The 26,424-nt window shown below is 40.1% G+C and overlaps 1 protein-coding gene across 1 annotated transcript in view; it reads left to right on the top strand.

Annotated features, from left to right (window-relative positions):
- The first annotated feature begins 10,305 nt into the window (after positions 1 to 10,305).
- The window catches only part of LOC113047740 (B-cell receptor CD22-like), a 32,990-nt gene continuing 16,871 nt past the window's right edge, over positions 10,306 to 26,424 (top strand). Inside the window, exon 1 of the mRNA XM_026209024.1 lies at positions 10,306 to 10,576. Within this exon, the coding sequence (XP_026064809.1) occupies positions 10,306 to 10,576 (271 nt within the window). The remainder of the gene's footprint in view (positions 10,577 to 26,424) is intronic.

Raw genomic sequence — 26,424 nt, 5'->3', positions numbered from 1 at the left:
ATACTTTCAGATGCACCTAAAATCTCTCCATCCTCCAGCTGTACCAGGACCGATGTAACTGTGTGTTTCTGTGAGGCTGATGGGAATCCCTCTCCTGAACTGGAGTGGCATCTGTCTGGACGTCCTGTCACTAACTCTTTAAACACGTTCATCAGTGAAGAGCGATTGAGCAGCACAGGCTTGAGGAGCTCCATCACTCTTCATCAGTCTCTCACACACACATCCACTCTGCAGTGTGTTGGCAATAATATTCATGGCAATGCAAGTCAGCGGTTTCAACTGCCTCTCTCTGGTTTGCAGTTTGCAGGTAAATCATAACAGGTACATCACAACATTGTGTCCTACATAAAATAATGTTTTATGTAAATCTCAGATTATAGTCAAGAAACTGCCCTCCATGTAAATACTAATTGGATACGATTGGGATTCTTGATTTTCTCTCTTTCTACTGTATTCTATATTTTTCTGTTTCATGTGCATATTGTGTATTTTTAGATTGTCAACAGGTTACGGTTTCATTCTTAATCATATTATCCCTGATTCTGGTTCTCCTCGCTCTGACTGTTGGATTTGCACTTTACAAAATTAGACAGTGAGTCATTCAAACAGTTACACATTTCTCTTTCTAGAAATAAATGTATTCATGTGCTGAGCTTGAACACTTTTTAGTTATTCATTTCCTGTTTTTCAGATTGTCCAGCAAGCTGAAGGTGGGTCTCCTTAGGTTAATAGTAAATATAGTAATGCAGAGTGTTGAAGAGTGTTTCTGTTTTCTGGCTCAGAATGAGGAAGCAGGCACAAATGCGTCTCTTCAGCTCTCTGCTCCACCCTCTGAATATGAGACTTTGAACATTAAGAGAAGTGACACACAATAAGCTACAAATAGGCATTTTATCTCCTCCTTTGTTTTCCTTTGTCAGCTGTAGTTTCAGAATTTTTTTATGCATATTTTTCCACGTAAATGACTTGACGTGAGATTTGACTTGTTTATAAGAGTTTTCTTTTTTATTCATTATCTAAAAGAAAATGACTAACTGCACATTGATTCTTTCTGTTTTCAAGCCTGATGCATTACAAACATTTTATTTGCACTTGGAATAGCTATTGGTCTGTAATCATTTGTCATTTTATGTACTATTTCTGACCATATGTTTTCAAGTAGGCCTTTAATTTGAGATTCATATGGTTTCTTAACATTTACTTTTTTGATGTAGGAATACTTATTGTTATTTAATATAAAATTTTCTCTAATTGTACTCATCCTCTGTCTGTACACTATCTTTTCATACAAATTGATTGAAAGTGCTGACTGCACAGAATTTCAGTGAATGTACAAAAAAAAGGATGAGAGAATTGAAATGACCTGTTGTGTAAGTAAAGTAACAAAAGTTAAATAACTTGAAGGTTGCATTTCTTGTCTTTTATCTCAGTATTCCTCTCAGTGTTGTATCAAGGGTTTTATGCATAACAGTAACTCTAGAAGGTAATGAAACAGAGCTCAAAATTACTGGTATGAGTTATATAAAAATTCTGATGACTACAGAAAAATGTGTATATCAAATATCTTATATATCTTCACACAAATGTTTTTTCTCATTTTAAACATTTGATATGTCATCTATGTTGTTTTCTGAATAAAATATTGAAATTTGAATCTTCCACATCAAGTTGGCTTGAGAAAGCCAACTTACTGAAATCCTATTTAAACTTCTTCTTCTTCTTAGTTTTCTGGCCGGAAAATTTTTGGACTCCTACTCCTCCTAGAACGTTCAAGCTACATACTCCAAACTCAGGTCAGGCTGGTTGAGTTACGGTTTTCTTAAAAATTAATATTAAAAATCATAAAAATGCCCATAGACTTTCATTGACAGGATGTTCAGATGACCCAAGCTCCAAATCCCATTAGACTCAATCAAGCTTTGATGCTATTCAATTTAAACTCATTCAAACTCATCTAATCTATCTATCTATCTATCTATCTATCTATCTATCTATCTATCTATCTATCTATCTATCTATCTATCTATCTATCATAGATCATAGATCATGGTAAACTATACTAAATCATGCTAGAATCAGTAAATCATACTTGAACATGGTAAATCGTGGTATACTATAGTAAATCATGGTAAACTATGGTAAATCGTGGTAAATAATGGTAAACTATGGTAAATCATGGTAAACTATGGTAAATCATGCTAAACTATGGTAAATTGTGCTAGAATCAGTAAATCATACTTGAACATGGTAAATCATGGTATACTATAGTAAATAATGGTAAACTATGGTAAATCGTGGTAAACTATGGTAAACTATGGTAAATCATGCTAGAATCAGTAAATCATACTTGAACATGGTAAATCATGGTATACTATAGTAAATAATGGTAAACTATGGTAAATCGTGGTAAACTATGGTAAATCATGCTAGAATCATAGTAAATCATACTTTAACATGGTAAATCATGGTATACTATAGTAAATAATGGTAAACTATAGTAAATCGTGGTAAATCATGGTAAACTATGGTAAATCATGCTAAACTATGGTAAATCATGCTAGAATCAGTAAATTATACTTGAACATGGTACATCAAGGTATACTATAGTAAATAATGGTAAACTATAGTAAATCATGGTAAATCATGGTAAACTATGGTAAATCATGGTAAACTATGGTAAAACATAATAGAATCATTAAATCACACTTGAACATGGTAAATCGTGGTATACTATAGTAAATCATGGTAAACTATGGTAAATCGTGACAAATCATGATAAACTGTGCTAAATCATGCTAGAATCAGTAAATCATACTTGAACATGGTAAATCATGGTATACTATAGTAAATCATGGTAAACTATGGTAAATCGTGGTAAATCATGGTAAGCTATAGTAAATCATGCTAGAATCAATAAATCATACCTGAACATGGTAAATCATGGTATACTATAGTAAATCATGGTAAACTATGGTAAATCGTGGTAAATCATGGTAAACTATAGTAAATCATGGTAAACTATGGTAAATCGTGGTAAACTATTGTAAACCATGCTAGAATCATAGTAAATCATACTTGAACATGGTAACTCATGGTATACTATAGTAAATAATGGTAAACTATGGTAAATCATGGTAAACTATGGTAAATCATGCTAAACTATGGTAAATCATGCTAGAATCAGTAAATTATACTTGAACATGGCAAATCATGGTATACTATAGTAAATCATGGTAAACTATAGTAAATCGTGGTAAATCATGGTAAACTATGGTAAATCATGCTAGAATCAATAAATCATACTTGAACATGGTAAATTGTGGTATACTATAGTAAATCATGGTAAACTACTGTAAATCGTGGTAAATCATGGTAAACTATGCTAAATCATGCTAGAATCAGTAAATCATACTTGAACATGGTAAATCATGGTATACTATAGTAAATCATGGTAAACTATGGTAAATCTATCTATCTATCTGTCTATCTATCTATCTGTCCTAATAATATGCTAATCATGCTAATATCATGCTAGCAACATGCTAGTCGCATGCTAGCAACATGCTAGTCGCATGCTAGCAACATGCTAGTCGCATGCTAGTCATGCTAGAAACATGCTAGCAACATGCTAATCATGCTAGAAACATGCTAGAAACATGCTAGAAACATGCTGGTCATGCTATAAACATGCTAGCAACATGTTAATCATGCTAGAAACATGCTAGCAACATGATAATTATACTAAAATCAGGCTAGCAACATGCCAGTTGCATGCTAGTAATGCTAGAAACATGGTAAAAACTTGTCAATCATGCTAAAATCATGCTAGTAACATGCTAATCATAATAAAATCATGTTAGAAACATGCTAGCAAAATGCTAAAAATGCTAATCATGCTAAAATCATGCTAGAAACATGCTAGTCGAATGCTAGTCATGCTAGAAACATGCTAAACATGCTAGAAACATGCTAGTTGCATGCTAGCCATGCCAGAAACATGCTAATCATGCTAGAAACATGTTAGCGACATGGTAGCATGTTGTTAACATGTTGCTAACATGATTAGCATGTTGCTACCATGTCACTAACATGTTTCTACATGTTAGTCACATTCTAATCATGCTAGCAACATGCTAGTCGCATGCTAATCATGCTAGAAACATGTTAACAACATGCTAGCAACATGTTAATCATGCTAGAAACTTGTTAGCTACATGCTAACAAAATGCTAATCATGCAAGAAACATGCTAGCAACATGCTAATCATGCTAGAAACATGCTATCAACATCATAGTTGCATGCTAGTCATGTTAGAAACATACTAGCAACATGCTAGTAACATGCTAATCATGTTAGAAAAATGCTCGCAACATGCTAGTCGCATGCTAATCATGATAGAAACAATCTAACATCATGTTAATCATGCTAAAATCATGCTAGCAACATGCTAGTCGCATGCTAATCATGCTAGAAACATGTTAGCAACATGTTAATCATGGTAAAATAATGCTAGCAACATGCTAGTCGCATGCTAATCATGATAGAAACAATCTAACATCATGCTAATCATGCTAAAATCATGCTAGCAACATGCTAGTCGCATGCTAATCATGCTAGAAACATGTTAGCAACATGTTAATCATGGTAAAATAATGCTAGCAACATGCTAGTTGCATGCTAGTCATGCTAGAAACATGCTAGCAACATGTTAATCATGCTAGAAACATGCTAGTCTCATGCTAGTCATGCTACAAACATGCTAGCAACATGCTAGCGACATGTTAGCAACATGCTAATCATGCAAGAAACATGCTAGCAACATGCTAATCATGCTAAAATCATGCTAGCAACATGCTAGTCGCATGCTAATCATGCTAGAAACATGCTAGCAACATGCTAAAAACATGCTAATCATGCTAGAAACATGCTAGAAACATGCTAGCGAAATGGTAATCATGCTACAGACATGCTAGTGAAATGCTCATCATGCTAAAATCATGCTAGTTGCATGCTAATCATGCTATAAACATGTTAACAACATGCTAATCATACTAGAAACATGTTAGCAACGTGCTATTCAAATGCCAATCATGCTAGAAATATACTAGCAACATGTTAGTCATGATAACAATATGCTAGCAAAACATGCTATTAGCATGCTAATCATGTTAGAAACATGCTAGCAACATGCTAGTCCCATGCTAGTCATGCTAGTAACATGCTAGCAACAGGCTAGCAGCATGTTAATCATGCTAGAAACATGGCAGCGACATGCTAGTCATGCTAAAAACATGGTATTCGCATGCTAATCATGCTAGAAACATGCTAACAACATGCTAGTCATGCTACAAAAATGGTGGCGACATGCTAGTCATGCTAACAACATGCTAGTAACTTGCTAATCATGCTAGAAACATGTTAGTCGCATGCATTCTTTCTTTCAAACTAATCTATCTATCATTCTTTCATTTGAGCTAATCTATATCATTCTTTCTAACTAATCTATCTGTCATTCTTTCTAACTAATATATATTTCTTTCTTTAAACTAATCTATCAATCTAACTTTAAATTATAAACTTCTAACTTCTTTAAACTTCTTCAAACTTTCTGGTAAGGCTTTCTCAAGCCAACTTAAAGTTTGTCTCAACAAACTTTTTTTTCTAGTTTCATTCTGTTTTAATTCACAATTTGTACAGTGTTCCGACTTTTTTGGAATCGGGTTTGTAAATATTATAATTATTATTTATTTCAAAGGGTTACTAATTACACATCATCTGGATATTTTCATGCCTGGAAAAATAATTAATTGGGTAAATTATCAGTCTTTCTGCAGGGTGATATTGATACACCAGAGTTGTTTAATCATTCTGTGAAGGTAAACAGATCAGTTTAGCTCAAAGGGAATCATTTAAGATTTCAAAGGGAATTTGGACAGAATCACTGTTATATGGCTGATCACTGAGAAGGCCAGTGATTTACTGAAACGAGCCATATAACATCAACTCTGCAATGGATATTAATATCCAAAGTATAGTGAAAACACTATTAATTAGCACAGTAAGAAGATAGGCATTTTAAGACATTAACTTGTAAGCACAAAACACAAAATACTTATCTTTTCGATATGAACAAGTAGAGCTGTAGTCAAGTCCGGCTTTGTCGAGTCCAAGTCAAGTCCAAGTCCAGGACTAGTCGAGACCGAGTCAAGACCGAGTCCAAAGAGGTTCGAGTCCAAGTCAAGTCCAAGTCCAAAAGTTTCGAGTCCCAGTCCAAGACCGAGTCCAAATGAAAGAAAAAAGGGTCCTCTTCAAGACCACATACTTAACTACTGATAATGTTTGTGATGCGAGAGAAAGCATATCTCCTATTCTAAGAAAATAATTTTACATTATTATTTGTAATGATCAAAAAGCATGTGCAAAGTAACAACTCTGTAGGACAGGGGTCTCCAAACTACATCCTGGATGGCCAATGTCCTGAAAAGTTTAGCTCCAACTGGCCTTAAAACACCTGGAAGATGAGTGTGTCTAGTAAGAGCTTGATTAGATTCAATTGTGTATAATTAGGGTTAAATCTAACAGGGGCGTTAAACAAGATCCTGGGCCCTATGCATAGGCAGTCCTGATGGGCCCCCATGGCCCCCACCCATGAAAATATCCAGGTAAAAAATATATATTTCAGATTCATACTTTTCAAGGGCCCTCTCTTCCTTTGGGGCCTTGCTAATGAGTGGTTTTACCCCCAGTCCGACCCTGGGAGCTAAACTTGGATAAACAAACAAAGTTTGGAACTGTAAGGTCAAATTATTTTTATGTACTTTATTTTTTGTTGACATTATATCTGTGGTCAAAAATGTATATGACTATGCCTAATTGGCACAGTGCACAGACACACGCAAAGCTTGGGATATGACAAATGCGCGCAGCAAGGCTAGAATGGATACGTTTGGCTCTACTGGACATGCGCACATAAATACAGCGACATTTTTGTCATACTGTGCTAGTGCTTGCATAGACTAGTCGAGCTCTGTCGGAAACAATCGACTACTCCAGCATGCATTAACCATAATGCATACAAAGTGTTTGCAAGTACGACGTGAATTTTAGAATTACAATATTGTGTGGAGCTGTTACTATATGACCTTATCTATGTTGCATGTAAAAATAAAATATGTAATGTAATAATTAGGGTTGTGCCTGAAGCCGAATACCTTATTCGGAAAGGCACGGATAATGGCTTAAAAAACGAATAACGCTCAAGGAATAATTCTGCCTGAATACTCGGCTAAAGCTGACAGAGTCTGGTGTTTGCTAGATAACAGGTGAGCCAGGGGATCAGCACCAGAAGTGAATGAATGTAAACTTTGAGTGAAAAGATCGCAAATCAAACACCCCATTGTTGTCGCCTCTCTGTTTATCTCTCAGAAATCAGAGCGTTGCAAGAGTAATTTTACCTATAATAATACATCAGAGCTACACATTATATTATTTGTATATATTTAAAAGGCAAATATTGAAAGCTTAGGCTACCATGATACGAATGAATGGAATAAGCACAGCGCGCTCACCAATCAAACAGCCGCGCTGCGCGTCTCAGTCTCTCAAAAACCAAATCAGTTCTCTCTCAAGAGTAGGCTAATAATCAGCTTCGATACGGATACATTGTCTACTTGTCCTACATGTTTGCATATTTACCTTTTGCTGGTTTGCGCGGAACACACACATCTGTTTAGTGAAGTTCATTAACATTAAGACTCGCTTAAAGTGTTCTGCGTAATGAGAATGTGTGCATTGAATGGATTCAGTCGTGTTCAAATGATCACTATGACACGTTTGTCATGACATCTCTCTGCTTGCATGATAAATATTATTTTAGAAATTAATAATTATTTCAGTTTAACACGACATACTTGTTCAGTGATAACTACGAAAAAATATATAAAAAGTCATAACAGTCTTATCAAGTAACTGTACGATGTTGTATCCGAATGCAGATAGGAAAATTTTTGTGATTGTTACAGATACAAATACTGGCTGTTACATGAAAATGTAAATATGTAATGTCATATATAAAGTTTTTAAAATTTACATATGTAATTGTTGCATAAGGCTATGCATTAATATGCGTTTATTGATAAAAAAAATAGGCTATCTAGGTGTAGACGTAAATAAAACACAATCTAACAGGTAGAAAATTAAATTAGAAACATCTAAACTTTTCAGGTCACAGTAAGTGCACCACTGGTCATGCACATCCTTTCCCGGAACAATACTGAAAGCTAAGGCAAGATGGAGAAACAGATGATCATAGTTGTACAAGGATAGCCATTTTTTAAATGAATCTATTAGCAGAGCTACTGCAAGTGATTTTAAGTGCTGGAATTCCATTTATTCTTTGCTGAAACTTCTGCATCATCATGGAGAGCGGGTCATGGTTGCCCAGCAACAGCAGACGCCACTGGAGCGCAAGCGCAGGCTACAGTGCTTTGGAAATAAGGAGAGCGGTGCGCCTAGCGTTTTCCACACGTTTTCAGTCGCGACATCATGCAAATGTGGTTTTGTTTTGAAGGAGAAATTTTTTATTTTATTTTTTTGCTGGACTCGGTCGAGACCAATTAGAAGACTTGGCGAGTCCAATGGCCAAGTCCGAGACAAGTCCGAGTGCAAATTCAACGAGTCCGAGACAAGTCCGAGACGACAGAAAAATGTCTCGAGTCCGGACTCGAGTCCAAGACCGGACTCGAGTACTACAGCACTATGAACAAGGCTTTATTAGATAAATCTAAGACATATAAACTAATCTAACACATAAGCACATGCACTCACACATTCACATAAGTTGGAGGAAGACAGAAAGTTAGAAAATAATGAGTTTCAAAGAATGAAAATGTGAAATCCCAGTTAACAGCAATACGTGAAATTGCATAGACATGAACAACCACCAATCACTTAATTGACCCTCGACCCTCGAGTTCCTTACAATTATATTAGATACACCAGTTTAACTTAGTCTGTCTCCTGCTGTATTCATGTTATGTCATGTTGATTGTTTCATGTGGGTGTTGCCGCTGATCATCTGATCAGCGACAGGTGCAGCTCATTCCAACAGCCTACTTAATACTTAATCTTTCGTCTCTTGTTTGTCAGATCGTTGTTTGAGGTCCTCCGTGTTTGATGTCTGTTCAGCTTCTCGTGTTCCTGCCCTTGCTTTGTCTCCTGTTCGGCCGTCTCCGGATTGTTCCATTCACCCACGGATTATCTTCACCTCTCACGGATCTACCACCACAGTCATCTCTACCAGCGCACTCAACCCACCTACTCACCAGTCTGTGCTGCCATCGAAGTCCCTGCGTCACTCTCCAACCTTTCTCTTTACAATAAACTCTGTTAACTTGCATTTGTCTCCTGTCTTCCATACCAATTGTTACAAAACGATCTGACCATTATGGAGGTAGCGAGTAGTCAACATTCCACTCTCGAGGAATTTCTCAGTGCCAGTGTTCAGAGGATGGACTCCAGGAGAGGAATCTTAACGACACTCTTAACGAGCCCAACTTCTGTAGAGCATTTTTAACCCGCTGTGACATGCACTTTTTTCCTACAGCCCAGGACCTTCGCTAATGAAAGGGCCAAGGTGGCCTTTGTGCTGACTCTACTTTCTGGGAGGGCGGCATTATGGGGGACAGCGGTGTGGGAGAACCAGGATCCATGCTGCGCCTCGTTTCAGGCACTTTCCACCGAGATGAGACAGGTCTTCGATCGGGCCGTCGCCGGACAGGAGGCGGCCACAAAACTGGCGGAGTTACGCCAGCATGAGAGATCCGTCTCGGACTATTCCATCGAGTTCCGGACCCTGGCGGTGGAGTGTCATTGGAACGAGGAGGTACAGTGGGACATGTTCCTGCATGGGCCTTGCGGGTCGACACACGTCTGATGCGGATGGAGAGGAGGAGCTTACCCAGCACCACATCCAGAACACCGGCGGACGTGCTATTCAGCGGCAGGGACGCGGCCCGCCCCTCCTACGATCACGAGCCCATGCAGGTAGGGCGAGCTCGGCTTTCCTGGGAGAAGGAGAGGCGGAGGTCCCTTGGCCTGTGCCTCTACTGCGGGGGAGCCGGACATCAAGCCTACACCTGTCCGGTAAAAGGGCCAAGCCCGGTAGTACGTATGAGGCTACTATCGGGTGGGATCTCCGCCGAGAAGACCTCATCATCATCATCTACGCTCCTTCCGGTTAGACTGAGATGGTCAGCACAGACACACTGTCAAGCACTACTGGACTCAGGGGCAGAGGGTAATTTCATGGACAGCACTCTGGCACACAAACTCCACATTCCCCTCAAACCCCTTCCACACCACATCACGGTTCACGCCCTTAATGGACAGAAACTCCCGGCTATTTCGCACATCACTGAAGACATCACCCTCATCACACCAGGCAACCACTCTCAGTCAACCACTATTTCCATCCACATCCTTGACTCTCCCCTGGCACCCATAGTCCTCTGTCACCCTTGGCTCCTCCTCCATAACCCCAAAATAGACTGGTCCTCCAATTCCATTCTGTCCTGGTGTAAAAAGTGTCATGAGTCTTGTTTAGTGTCTGCCTGTCCGTCTGTGTCTATGTCTGTATTACAGGAGGAGGCGGTGGATTTGTCTAACGTGCCCGTGGAGTACCTCCATCTGAAGGAAGTGTTCAGTAAGTCTTGTACTGCTTCTCTTCCTCCGCATCGTCCCTACGACTGTGCCATAGATTTACTGTCAGGTAAGTCTCCGCCAAAAGGCAAATTATATTCACTTTCTGTTCCGGAAAGGGAGGCTATGGAGAAATATATTTCTGATTCTCTAGCTTCGAAGTTCATCCACCCTTCCTCCTCTCCTGCGGGGGTGGGGCTCTTTTTTGTGGGGAAGAAGGACGGATCACTGCGACCTTGTATTGATTACCTGGGACTGAACAACATCACGGTAAAGAATACTTATCCTTTGCCGTTGATGTCTTCGGCCTTCGAGAGGTTGCAGGGAGCGTCAATTTTCACAAAACTGGACTTACGCAATGCTTATGATTTGGTTCGTATCAGGGAAGGGGATGAATGGAAGACCGCCTTTAATACCCCCAGAGGGCACTTTGAATATTTGGTCATGCCCTTCGGGCTTTCCAACTCCCCAGCTGTCTTCCAGGCACTCGTCACATCTGATGAGTGCTTCAGAGGTTGCTAGAGAATGGGCTTTTTGTCAAGGCGGAGAAATGCGAGTTTCATGCACCGTCAATTCCATTTCTGGGGTATATCGTGTCGACTGAGGGAATACGCATTGATCCCGAGAAGGTTAAGGCTGTAGTAGAGTGGCCAAGTCCAGATTCCGTAAGGCCCTACAGAGGTTTCTGGGGTTCGCTAACTTCTACCGGCGTTTTATTCACAACTTCAGCCAACTAGCCGGACCTCTGACTGCCTTGACCTCCTTCAAGACTGCGTTCAGGTGGTCAGACACAGCTGAGGCTGTGTTTGCCAAACTGAAGAGCTGCTTCGTTTCAGCCCCTATATTGATCACCCTTGACCCAACACGTCAGTTTGTGGTGGAGGTCGATGTGTTGGAGGTGGGGGTAGGAGCGGTGTTATCGCAATGTTCTCCCTTAGATGACAAGGTCCACCCTTGCACGTATTTTTCATATCGTTTATCTCCTGCTGAACGAAATTACGATATTGGTAACTGAGAATTGTTGGCAGTTAAGATGGCATTGGAGGAATGGCGACACTGGTTAGAAGGATCGGGGGTTCCTTTTATTGTATGGACTGACCACAAGAATCTAGAATACATTAGCACAGCCAAAAGGTTGAACTCCAGGCAGGCTCGGTGGGCACTTTTCTTTTGGACGTTTTGACTTTACTATCTCGTACCGCCCGGGTTCCAAAAATATCAAACCCGACTCTTTGTCACGTATTTTTGACCATTCCAAACGCCCGTCCACTCCCGAGTGTATTTTTCCTGAGACATTAGTGGTCTCCACACTCATGGGAGATCGAATGGAAGGTCAGAATGGCCTTAGAAGGGGTAACGCCTCCGCCCGGGTGCCCATCAAATCGCTTATTTGTGAGGGATTAATGTCCAACGTTATCCAGTGGGGACATTGCTCTAATGTAGCTTGCCATCCAGGGGTTAACCGCACTAGATTTTTAGTCAAGCAACGATTCTGGTGGGCACTTATGGCTCGCGACATTCACAGTTTTGTTTTGTCTTGCTCTGTCTGTGCCACTGGTAAGACTTCCAATCGGCCCCCTGATGGGTTACTTCAACCGCTGCCGGTCCCTTCGAGACCCTGGTCCCACATCGCTATAGATTTTATTACCGCCTTCCCGCCCTCCCAGGGCAACACGGTAGTTTTAACCGTGGTGGACCGGTTCTCGAAGGCGGCCCACTTTTTCCTTTGCCCAAATTACCCTCAGCCAAGGAGACAGCGTTGACCGTCATAGATAACGTCTTTCATTTACATGGCCTCCCGATAGACGTGGTTTCCGACAGGGGACCCCAATTTGTGTCCAAATTTTGGCGAGAATTCTGTAGATTGCTGGGAGCGACTGTAAGTCTGTCCTCAGGGTTTCATCCCCAGAGCAAGAATCCTTCCTCCTGGAGCCAACAATTGTTAATGGTGGAGTACGCCCACAATACCTTACCAGTATCAGCTACGGGCCTATCTCCTTTTGAGTGTAGTTTAGGTTACCAGCCACCTATTTTTCCCAGTCTGGAATCCGAAGTCGCAGTCCCCTCCGTTCACTCTCCAACCTTCATCCATCACATCTCTTTACAATAAACTCTGTTAACTTGCATTTGCCTCCTGTCTTCCACACCAATTGTTACATAGATACTTTACCTGCATTGCCTGTGTAAAAGGGGTCCCCTTTATTTTTGTTGAAAAGGGGGAAGTTCAGTACACTGATAACAATTATTTTGTGGTGCAGTAAATACTACACAAAAACAAATGTAATTTCTACATTAAATAATTAAGTTAAGGCAATAATAAAAAAAATATAAAGTACATTTTATGTTAGTACTCAATTTAAACTTGTAGAAATTAAAGTTGGAACTCATAAGTATATTTTACTTGGAACCATTTGTTATGTTTACAAGGATTCTTTAAGTATATCAAAGTTATGTTCCCATATTTCCCATCATGCATTGGGGCATGAAAAATTAAATATGTTCCATTTTTCACTCTTTTTGTTTTAGCTTGTTTTAGTAACATACTGTTTTTTTGACACCTGGAGTTCATTTTCTACTCAAAATGACCCATTCATACTCAAACACTATTCATTGATTATTGACATCATTGTGTATGGTGGTGTACCATGCATTGAGGTCTCTGTGTTAATTTGGCTATTCATTTTATTGAGTGGGCATATTATCTTAAAAGGATGAAAGCCTGTCTACATGCTTACTTGCATGTTTGCAATTTAACCACATGCTCTAATAGCTTGGTGTTATTCCAGTGTTACCTTGTTAAAGTAAATTTTATAAACTCACAGATTTTATTTCATTCAATGGGTAAGTTTCACTTATAATATATGATTGCAAAATTTGCATAAGAAAACAAAAAATTAAGTAAATCTTACATATTGTTTTTTCTTTTTCAGTTTTTTTTTTTTTTTTTTTTTTTACAGTAATAAGCATTACATAATGTAAAATTTACAAAGAGTCAACAAAATTAACCTGGAAATTCCCAAGCAAACTTAATTTAAAACTTTCCAAGCTTTTCTCAAGTAAATCCTACTCCAAATTGTTTACAGTCTAGTCATTGAAGTGACGTCTTGGGAAGCCTGTGGTTGGGCGTCGGCTAACGATTCGGAGTTGTGGGCTGGTTGAAGTTTCAGACTATCAGTCGAGGTCAGACTCGGAGACACTGCGTTACAAAACTTAGAGCACAAAACTCTCAAACGGAAAAGAAAAGAAACTAAAGTAAAAGAATAATAGAAAAGTTTGACGAGAATATGTGGTGTTTATGTGGCTAAGTACCAGCAGGCTGAAAGCACGCTGGAACCGTGCACAAAGAACGCAAAAAGTGATGACTAAAAGCAAAAGCTAAAAGCTGGCATGACTAAAAGCAAAAGCTAAAAAGTAAAAGCTAAAAGCTAAAAGCTAAATTTGATGGAGTTCTGAGTATTTAAACTGGCCTTTTGGCCACACCTCAAATGTTTTCTTGACCAATTAGATATTGTCTTTGCTCGGAGTGTTGCGATGTTTCTACACCCCCATAGATAAATCATATGCTATCTTATCAATCATATGGTCCAAATTTTCCCGATCTTGCAGGGTATTATTTTGGACATGATTCCTAAAACAAGAATATGATACATTTGACAAATAACCGATGGTCAGAAACCTTTTAAGCAAGCAGATTCAAACACACATACTAAACATGAATATGAATCCTTAAGCTATTCAATAGTTATTAAAAATACATACACAATAAGTGATTATAAACATGATAGTCAAATGTGTGGGTTACATATAAATGAATATGGAGTTAAGCAATGGACTGATATTCATTTATAAGTCTTTTTGAGTTCATTTTGGTGCATCTACATAACAGACAGTTTCTGTGCCATTCTCTGACATAAGGACGTTCTATGGAGACCAGAGGTTAAAAGGTCCCCTTAAATTAATTTCAGTCTGGTTCTTTTCTTCTAGGTGGGGGAAGTCAATCCAAAGATCTTGTGATCATGATTACTACCATGGGTTTACATGTGATGGCCATGCTGTGGATCTCTTTGACCATAAGTCTGGATTACCTGGCCCAAATCTGACAATCTCTTTTCCGAATTGAAATTGTCAGCAATTCTTCTAATGGTGTTAATGTTGAGAGCTGTTCTGTGAAAGAGTTGGTTGGTTAGCTTGCTTCACAGCATTGCCAGAGTGGGACATTCCATAGGTTTATAAGTATTGTCCCAAGTTGCTTCAGGCTCTGGAAAATCATTTGAATCTTGGAGAAGAGGCAGGGCAGCAAAGAAATTGTACATTTTCTAAAAGTGTGTATATTCCAAAAGAGAAACTTTGGTCAGTGTGAAAGGGAATATGACCATACAGGTGCTGGCCATATAATTAGAATATCATCAAAAAGTTGATTTATTTAAATAATTCCATTCAAAAAGTGAAACTGGTATATTATATTCATTTATTACACACAGACTGATATATTTCAAATGTTTATTTCTTTTAATTTTGATTATTATAACTGACAACTAAGGAAAATCCCAAATTCAGTATCTCAGAAAATAAGAATATAACTTAAGACCAATACTAAGAAAGGATTTTTATAAATCTTGGCCAACTAAGAAGTATAAACATAAAAAGTATAAGCATGTACAGCACTCATTACTTAGTTAGGGCTCCTTTTGCCTGAATTAATGCAGTAAAGCGGTGTGGCATGGAGTCGATCAGCTTATGGCACTGCTCAGGTGTTTTGAGAGCCCAGGTTGCTCTGATAGTGGCCTTCAGCTTTTCTGCATTGTTGAGTCTGGCATATCGCATCTTTCTCTTTTCAATACCCCATAGATTTTCTATGGGGTTAAGGTCAGGCGAGTTTGCTGGCCAATTAAGAACAGGGATACCATGGCCCTTAAACCAGGTACTGGTAGCTTTGGCACAGTGTGCAGGTGCCAAGTCTTGTTGCAAAATGAAATCTGCATCTCCATAAAGTTGGACAGCAGCAGGAAGCATGAATTGTTCTAAAGCTTCCTGGTATACTGCTGTGTTGACCTTGGAGCTCAGAAAAAAAACAGTGAACCAACACCAACAGATGACATGGCACCCCAAACTATCACTGACTGTGGAAACTTTACACTGGACCTTAACAACGTGGATTGTCTGCCTTTCCTCTCTTCCTCCAGACTCTGGGACCCTGATTTCCAAAGGAAATGCAAAATTTACCTTTTCGTCTTTAGATGCTTCTGAGGCTGTCTGTTGTTCAAGAGTGCCTTGACACAAGGAATGCGACAGCTGAAACCCATGTCTTGCATACGTCTGTGCGTAGTGGTTCTTGAAGCACTAACTCCAACTGCAGTCCACTCTTTGTGAATCTCCCCAACATTTTTGAATGGGTTTTGTTTCACAATCCTCTCCAGGGTGTGGTTATTCCTATTACTTGTACACATTTTTATTCTAGAACAATTTTTTTCCCTTTCCTTCTCCTCTTTATAAATGTGCTTGGACACATAGCTCTGTGAACAGCCAGCCTCTTTTGCAATGACCTTTTGTGTTTTGCCCTCCTTGTGCAAGGTGTCAAGTCAGCAGTCTTCTCCATGATTGTGTAGCCTACAGAACTAGACTGAGAGACCATTTAAAGGCCTTTGCAGGTGTTTTTGAGTTAGAAGCTCAAGTGGTAGAGGGGGTTGGGGGTTCGATTCCCCGGGAAAACATGATAGGTAAAAATGTATAGACTGAATACACTGTAAGTCGCTTTGGATAAAAGCATCTGCTAAATGCATAAATTTAATTTAATTCAATTTAATTAGTTGATTAGAGTGTGGCAACAGGTGTCCTCAATATTGAACCTTTTCACAATATTCTAATTTTCTGAAATACTGAATTTGGAATTTTCCTTATTTGTCAGTTATAATCATCAACATCAAAATAAATAAACATTTGAGATATATCAGTCTTTGTGTAATGAATGAATATAATAAACACGTTTCACTTTTTGAATGGAATTAGTGAAATAAATCACCTTTTGATTATATTCTAATTATATGACCAGCACCTGTACATCTATAAAACCTGTGCACTACATCTCAAGTTTTCTGAAGCCATATTATAGCTTTGTGTGTGCAACAGACAGAAATTAGATGGAACATAGAAAATGTTAGTTGTGTAGTTTTTGTAGCAAAAGACTATCCAGATATTCAGTTAAAGACTTTGTGTGCACAGAAGGCATGTTCATGTTGATCCAGGAAGTACTGGTTTGATGTTATGAAAAAAGGAAGTTATAATAGATCCGATGCAGTCAGATTCAGTTTCTGCAGCAGAGCTTCAGTCCTTCTCTAATCATCAGCAGGTGTTACAGCTGGAAACTTGGGATCTAAACAGGAGATTTCACTCTCTGTTTTTGCTGTTTTACTTCCATCATATTAAACCAACATTAATAGACTCATTGAATATTAATAGATGTTTAAATTATTGTTTTAATATCCAATTCCAAATAATTATCATTTATGGGAAATTAACTGACTTTCAAGGGTCTAAACTAAGATTTCACGGAGAAAATAAACTGTACAGTACTAGGCTACGTATTATTTTCAGAAAGTATTTTAATTCATGGGATGAAATCAAATAAAAAGTAATGCAATGTTTTGTTTTTAGTCAACAATTAATGTTGATGCAAAATATAAAATGTTACTTCCTTCTTCCTGAGGTATTTACGATGGCATTTTAGTGCCACGTAAAAAAAATAATAATCTAAGATTACGAGATTAAAATCATAACATTTCTAAATATTAGGAGAATAATTCTAGTGAAGTGAAATGAAAAGTTATATATATTATTATTATTTTGAAAGTAGGCCTTTATTGCGCATTTAAATGTCCTGGATTGAGAGCACCAGGAGAAGTTGCAGGCCACCGGGATTGCTTTGAATATAGTTGCATCCTAGCGCCCGCAAGAATATGATATTTATTTATTAACAGAGCACCATCTCTCTTCATCAGTCTGTCACACACACAATCCACTCTGCAGTGTGTTGGCAACAATATTCATGGCAATGCAAGTCAACAATTTCAACTGCCTCTCTCTGGTTTTCAGTTTGCAGGTAAATCAATACAGGTACATCACAACATTGTGTCCTGGGAAGACCTATATATTCTAGTAAAATGATGCAATCAAAGGATTTGCTTGATAAAATAATGTTTTATGTAAATCTCAGATTATACTAGTCAGGAAACTGCGTGTATTGGGACTCTCAATTTTTTTTTATTTCTATTGTATCCTCTATTTTTCATGTGCATATTGTGTGTTTTTAGATTGTCAACAGGTTACAGTTTCATTCTTGATCATATTATCCCTGATTCTGGTTATCTTCGCTCTGACTGTTGGACTTGCACTTTACAAAATTAGGCAGTGAGTCATTCAAAGCGTAACAACACATTTCTCTTTCTAGAAATAAATGTACTGATGTGCTGAGCTTGAACACTTTTTAGTAATTAATTTCCTGTTTTTCAGATTGTCCAGCAAGCCGAAGGTGGGTCTCCATAGGTTAATAGTAGATAAAGTAATGCAGCATGATGATGATGATGATGATGATGATGATGTTGAAGAGTGTTTCTGTTTTCAGGCTCAGAATGAGGCAGCAGGCACATATGCATCATTTAAATATATATATTATTCTAATTATGCTTCATTTTCAATAGATAAAGCAAAATTTCCACATACCATTTAAATATCCAATTCCAAATTCATTGCACTGTTTATTAATCTTGATTGCATGAAACAAGCAATTTCATGAAGTAACTAGATAGTTAGATGATTTAAATGGTTAAACATATGGATTAAGTATCCTGAACTATTAAAGTGAATAATTATTAACATTTATGGGTTATGAACCAACTTTCAAGGGTCTAAAATAAGAATTCACAGAGAAAAAAAACTGTAATGCTTTCACACATCATGTGCTATACATGCTAAGTATTACTATCAGAAAGGATTTTAATTAATTGGAGGTAAATAAACCAAAAGTAACGCAACGTTTAATTTTTCAATTAATGTTGATGTAAAATATAAAATGTTACTTTCTTCTGTCTGAGGTATCATCTTTGGCACATTTGTGCAAAAACTTTTATTTGAGCTATTAAAGCGGGACCCAACACATATAACTGAGAGCTGCTATCAGCTGTTTTTGGTTCACCTTCAGCAGATAGTGGATTTGGGCCCTGGCGTTGTGTCAACGGTCGGAGAGCTCTCATAGGAACAGGGCCCACAGGCTTTGGTGGTTGGGGGGCCCGCAGTTTTTTTGTTGATATCTGAGGGCTAGCAGCGAATGAGTGAGAGAGTTTAGTCCCAGTATACACCAATTCCTCCATTTTCTGTGAAAAGCACAGGGGGGGGGGGTCGCTCAGGAATGAGTGGTCGAGAGGACTATGGCCCCCTGTCGACCTTGGGTTCGGGAGGAACGGATGGGAGCCGCCGTCTCACCACTGTGGACAGAGATGGGAAAGGAGACGCAAGTCTGCAGAGCCAGCGTCGCTGCACAAGATGGCCGCCAGCCCAGTGCCGCTGCACAAGATGGCCGCCAGCCCAGTGCCACTGCGCAGAATGCCCGCCGACCCAGCGCCATTGCACAGGATGGCCGCCAACCCAGCACCATGAGGCAAGATGGAAGCCAGCCCAACACCACAGCACAAGATGGCCGACAGACCAGCGCCACGAGGCAAGATGGACACCAGCCCAGCGCCACAGCACAAGATGGCCGCAGGTCCAGTGACACTGCACAAGATGGTTGTCAGCCCAGCGCCACGAGGCAAGATGGATGCCAGCACAGCGCCACAGCACAAAGTGGTCATCAGCCCAGCGCCACGATGCAAGATGGCCACAAGCTCAGCGCCAACACCCAAGATGGCCGCTGAGACGTTTTTGGATTATTTCTCCATGCTGTCAAAAATCCTAGAGATTCCCAGGAGTGTTCACGTCACGTCTGCTGATCCAGAGACTGTTCACGTCATGTCTGCTGAGCCAGCACCACAGTACAAGATGGCCACCAACCCAGCACCACTGCACAAGGTGGCCGCCAGCCCGGAGCCACTGCAGAGGATGGCAGCTACGGTGGGCTTTCCTGAGTCAGGAAAACATCTATTGAGTCAGGTTCCAGTTGACCCTCCAGAGTTGAGTCAGGTTCCCGCTGACCCTCCAGAGTTGAGTCAGGTTCACGTTGACCCTCCAGAGTTGAGTCAGGTTCCCGTTGACCTTCCAGAGTTGAGTCAATTGCCCGTTGACTTTCCAGAGTTGAGTCAGGTGCCCGTTGACCCTCCAAAGTCGAGTCAGGTGCTCGTGGACCCTCCAGAGTCGAGTCAGGTGCTCATGGACCCTCCAGAGTCAGGGTTAGTCACTGTCAACCTTCCAGAGTCAGGGTTAGTCACCGTCGACCTTCCAGAGTCAAGGCTAGTTCCTGTTGACCTTCCAGAGTCGAGTCAGGTGCTCGTTGACTTTCCAGAGTGGAGTCAGGCTCCGGTTGACCCTCCTCAGTCGAGTCAGATGCTCGTGGACCCTCCTCTTCCGGGGCTGCTGCGGAATCGCACGGTTTTTGAAAGGTCCAACAAAGCAATGTTTCAGAATTCGTCTTCCTAACAAAAACAATGGAGATGAAAGCTCCCGAAGGAGCCATGAGAACGGCTGTTCTCTCAGCTGCCATGCTGAGATCAGACGATAGGAGAGCGGACCAAGGCCGCGAAGAAGGACGAGCGGGGTCAGAGTGCAAGAGGGGAAGCCAAGAAGGTAGGAACTTCCTGGGTCAGCTCTTATGGCTTGAATAGTTCACGCCTCTGTTCGCATGAACAACCAATGAAAGTCCGCGATCTGAAGCGGGAAAAAGTTCCTTTGTCTCTGGGGAAACACCCACTCTAATAAGTTCTGGCTTATGAGATTTCAGCAGTGATATTCTAGCAAATTCGTAATTCCAGATTAATACACTTTACACACCTTTCATATAGGTGGATAGTTGGGTCACAACATGACAATTCCAAAGACACCAAAAATTACATATATAACTGATAGAAACACAATGTTACCTTCATATGCAGAATTACACACATTTAAAGATTAACACACAATAAAATTGTGGATACTCCAATTTTTGATTTGATTAGATGGAAAACATCTAATGAACCAAAAAGCAATATTTAATACATTTAGAATACATTGAGAAAAGGTAATAGTTTAGAATACATTGAGAGAAGGTGCCAGTGGGCTGGCTTTTCCTGTCCTGTTTCCCAGTGGGATCATAAAGTTTTATGAGCTGTTAAGGGGGTAGGGTTACAACTAATGATTCTATTTGAGAACATTAAAATTAGGAGAAACATTTCCAATTTATAAGTCAGCAAATTATAATCCTCGCATAACAAGGATTAACCATTTTATGCAACGCACAAAGATATTCAAAATACATATTATCAAGGACTTACATAAAGAGCTTTATGTAAGTTTCTCCTTTGAGGCTTCTCGCGTGACTCTGGAATTTCTTGTCGTAAATAATTTAAATCCAGCCAGGCTGGTGCCAGGCCAGTGTAAAACATTTAGTGTAAAAATGTTTCATTTTATATGCCTGAATTCAAAATCTACAAGCGTTGGGTTTGCATTGTTTTAGATTCAACGAACCGTGATTCATTAGTTCAGAACCCATGAATCGATGACCTGCATATCTGTTACAAGAGTCAGGGTTAGTCACCGTCGACCTTCCAGAGTCAGGGCTGGTCACCATCGACTTTCCAGAGTCAGGGTCAGTCACTGTTGACCTTCCAGAGTCAGGGCTAGTTCCTGCTGACCTTCCAGAGTCGAGTCAGGTGTTTGTGGACCCTCCAGAGTCGAATCAGGTGCTTGTGGACCCTCCAGAGTCGAGTCAGGTGCTTGTGGACCCTCCAGAGTCGAGTCAGGTGCTCGTGGACCCTCCAGAGTCAGGGTTAGTCACCGTTAACCTTCCAGAGGCAGGGTTAGTCCCCGTTGACCTTCCAGAGTCAGGATTAGTCACCATTGACCTTCCAAAGTCAAGGCTAGTCACTGTTGACCTTTCAGAGTCAAGTCAAGTCACTGCTGATCTTCAAGGACGGAGTCAAGTCACGGGTGATCTTCGAGGATGGAGTCAAGTCACTGGTGATCTTCGAGGATGGATTCAAGTCACTGGTGATCTTCAAGGACAGAGTCAAGTCACTGGTGAGCTTCAAGGACAGAGTCAATTCACTGGTGATGTTCAAGGATGGAGTCAAGTCACTGGTGATGTTCAAGGACAGAGTCAAGTCACTGGTGATCTTCAAGGACAGAGTCAAGTCACCGGTGATCTTCAGGGACCGAGTCAAGTCACCGGGGTTCTTCATGGGAGAATTCAAGTCACCAGTGATCTTCATGAACAAAGGCAAGTCACCATTGATCTTCATGAACGAATACAAGTCACCAGTGATCTTCATGAACAAGGAAACACCATGGGAGTACCAGAGTCTCGTCATTTCTCTGTGGAACTACCAGAGCCTCTCCACGTCTCTGATGAACTACCAGAGCCTCCCCACGTTTCTGCTGAACTATCAGAGCCTCTCCACGTCTCTGATGAACTACCAGAGTCTCTCCACGTATCTGATGATCTACCAGAGTCTCTCATCGCTTCTTAGGAACTTCGAGAACCTCGTCATGTCTCAGTTGAACTCTCTGAGCACCCAACTGATCCTGCTGTGGCCACAGAGGCTACCCTTAACTTGTTCATGTTTTTTGTTTCAGACTTGCCCAATCAGACTTATCCTCCTGTTTATTTGGCCACATGGAGGTGGTGGTCTTCTGCTCCGCTCTGGGGGGCGTCGGTTTCGGCCGCACGGATGTGGTGGTCTTCTGCTCCGCCCTGGGGGGCGTCTGGTTTGGCCGCACGGATGTGGTGGTCTTCTGCTCCACCCTGGGGGGGCGTCTGGTTCGGACGCACGGAATTGGTGGTATTCTGCTCCGCCCTAGGGAGCGTCTGGTTCGGCTGCATGGATGTGGTGGCGTTCTGCTCCGCCCTGGGGGGCGTCTGGTTCGGACGCACGGATGCGGTGGTCTTCTGCTCTGCCCTGGGGGGCGTCTGGCTCGAACTCACGGAGGTGGTGGTCTTCTGCTTCGCCCTGGGGGGCATCTGGTTCGACCGCACAGATGAGGTGGTCTTCTGCTCTGCCCTGGTGGGCGTCACGTGATGTCCTTCTTGGACTTGTGTTTTTGTGTTTTTTTTGTTGTTCTCCTGTCTGTTTTCCTCCTATGGACCAGGCCCTCTGTCCCTCCCCCTGATCCTCCGCCAGTCCACCTCCCTCCTGGGTTTCTTGTCTGTGTCTTTCATTATGTTTCCCTCTAAGGACCTGGCCCTCTGTCCCTCCCCCCGATCCTCAGCGGTCCACCACCCTCCTGGACTCCTTGTTTTGTGTTGCACTTCTCTTGTCTCTGTTTCCCCATTTTACCTGGTCGTCTTGTCTCTGTTTCCCCATTCTACCTGGTCCTCTTGTCTCTGTTTTCCCCATTCTACCTGGCCCTCCGTCCCTCCCCTTGGTCCTCCGCCGCTCCACCTCCCTCCTGGTCTCTTTGTGTTTTTGGTTTTCCCTTGGGTTCGGGTGGAGCATCTGGCAGCTGCTCTGTGGAGCAGGGAGTAAATGTCACGCTGTCTAGTGTCTGTTTCCCTGGGTGTCCACTAGTGGGCTCACTTCCCCTTAGGCACTTCACCGCAGGCACTAGAATTCCTCTAGTCTTGTCCTGTCATCACAGTAATTGCACTCCTGTTAATTGCACCAGGTGCAGTCACTTTATTGTCATCAGCCTCCCTATAAATACCAGTCTTTTCCTGTTGTTTGTATGGAGTCGTTACCTTTCATGTATCCAGCATTCTCGTTCCCCGAGATTCTTCTTAGTCTGCTCGTCCCCGAGTCCTCTCGTTTTCCGAGTTCCCTTTCCTGTCCCTTTCCTTGTTTGTTTATTTTTGGACTGTCTTTTGGTTTTGACCTTGGATTGTTTTTGACTACGATTTGGATTATCCCTGAATAAAGACATCTACAATTGGATCTCTCGCTCTCCCTGTGTCTCTCTGGGTACACGATCGTCACAGTTCCTCTACACTTGGTATAAACTGTTGAGATTCAGAATATTCATGGGACTCACTGGCTGTATGCTTACGGGGTCCATGATTACGGTCTTCTGAGTGTTCCGTCTGTTTTGGAAGTCCAGAAAATAACTTTGTTTCAAGAATCACAATCACAACGTGGCACTAAAACGCTGTCGTAGGTATCATCTTTGGCACATATTTGCGTCTTTTTTTTTTTTTCTTTGAAAGCAAAGTTGAGTTGTATGTTGTCACTGCTCTCAAACTCAAAGAAAAGTTTTTTAATCAAAAAAAGTGAGAGAGGAATGAGGGTGGCTGAGTTTATCCAGTGTTACAGATTTTTCCTTTTTTAGGTTCAATTTTCTTTTGACATATAGGTTGATGCTCCTCATTGAATGAAGGGATGGACATCTGGACAGCAGAGAAAATAATTCTTCTTGGTTTTCTGTTGAAAGGTAGTATATTTCTATGAACTAAATTTAAGAAGAACATTTTCAGACCTCTTTTCTTGATATTAATTTTTTTCCCCATTATTTCTTACATGTTTGCATTATGTGTGTTGTAGGTGTTTGGTGTAGAGATTTCAGCATCAGTCTGCCACAGAACATTCAAGCTCTCAGTGGATCCTGTGTGATCATAAAGTGCAGATTTGAAATTTGGGAACAATATGACAAATACCTAACTGATAGAGCTACTGGACTGCTGAGCCTCCCTGCTCCTCTCCTCCACCAACTCTCACATCAGAATCTATATTTTATATTCTAGTAAAATGATGTCATCAAATGATTTGATTGATAAAATAATGTTTTATGTAAAACTCAGATTATACTAGTCAGGAAACTGCAAGTATTAGGACTCTCAATTTTTTATTTATTTCTATTGTATCCTATATTTTTCTCTTTCATGTGCATATTGCATGTTTTTAGATTGTCAACAGGTTACAGTTTCATTCTTGATCATATCATCCCTGATTCTGGTTCTCTTCGCTCTGACTGTTGGACTTGCACTTTACAAAATTAGAATGTGAGTCCTTCAAACCGTAACAGCACATTTCTCTTTCTAGAAATAAATGTACTGATGTGCTGAGCTTGAACACTTTTTAGTAATTCATTTCCTGTTTTTCAGATTGTCCAGCAAGCTGAAGGTGGGTCTCCATAGGTTAATAGTAGATATAGTAATGCAGCTTGATGATGATGATGATTGTTGCAGAGGGACTATTTGCGGTGTAGGCCGGGGTGAAACCCGGAATGTTTGTTTGTTATTTTGCTTCCCCCCCGGTCCTAGTTAAGCTGTTGCACACCGGATGTTTTGAATGTGTTGTTGCAGTTTTTGCAAGCCAGTTTCTGTATTTGCTGCTGAGTTTAGTAAAGACGATAAAAAGCAATGTATGCGTGCATCTTTAAATACTCGGGTTATCACAATGATGATGAAGAGTGTTTCTGTTTTCAGGCTCAATTGAGGCAGCAGGCACATATGCGTCTCTTCAGCTCTCTGCTCCACCCTCTGAATATGAGACTTTGAACATTAAGAGAAGTGACACAATAAACAACAAATAGACATTTTATCTCCTCTTTTGTTTTCCTTTGTCAGCTGTATTTTCAGGATTTTTATTATGCACATATTTCCATATGAATGTCTTGACACAAGATTTGACCAGTTAATATGAGTTTTCTTTTGTATTCACAATCAAATAGAAAATAACTGACTGCACATTGATTCTTTCTGTTTTCAAGCTAAATGCATTACAAACATTTTATGTGACTAGTTTTTGGTCTATTTTTCATTTGTCATTTTACGTTCTATTTCTGACCATATGTTTTCAAGTATGCCTTTAATTTTAAATTCATATATTTTCTTAACTTTGACTTTTTGATACTTATTGTTATTTAATATATATTTATCTCCAGCTGTAGGGGAGAGCAGGGGTGAAAGTACAATTTTTCAGAAAAAAACATCATTTTAAAAGATAATGTTTTAGACAGAAGATATATTTCTGCTGTGACCAGTAACTCAGACGTGTGGTCTAACAATACCAGGTAGTATTTTGTAGAAATGTAGAAAGACTTCAGTATAATTTCACTTTGAACTCAAGTTGCACATTGTTACTTTCAACCCTTTTGGATGGGACGAAAGCAACACAACAATATAAGCTAGATTTGTTTTCTGCTACTCTTATTTTTCTTAAGTATACCTGATTGTTACCTTTTTAATATGTAAGTGCAAACATATTTTGTCCTTTATCTTTGGAAAAAAATATGAAATTACATTTTCCTATTTTAATTTTAAATAAGTTTCATCAGATGTCTCAAAACCTGACTGTACAAACTTGAACTGTTTAAAATATTTTTTTTTATTGTCAATTTCAATGTATTTTGATAAAAAGAATTTTCAACATAATATAAAAATTGAATTACATTAGCATAAAAAAAAAACTCTAAACATAATGTAAACAATACTCTAAACAATAGCAGAGTGGCACAGCAGAAGTTTACTGGGCCCATATCCCAGAGGTCCATGGATCGTCTTGACAAGAGCTCCTAACAAATTGCAAACTTTAGGATTTTTTAAAGCACTAAATAACCTGTAGATTGATCATTACTGTGACACATGAAACAAGAAAAACAACACGACTAATA

Source organism: Carassius auratus, chromosome 29 (assembly GCF_003368295.1).
Source record: "Carassius auratus strain Wakin chromosome 29, ASM336829v1, whole genome shotgun sequence".
NCBI classification, from domain to species: Eukaryota; Metazoa; Chordata; class Actinopteri; order Cypriniformes; family Cyprinidae; genus Carassius; species Carassius auratus.
The sequence above is the reverse complement of the archived record's forward strand: the minus strand, read 5'-3'. Positions and strand labels throughout refer to the sequence as shown.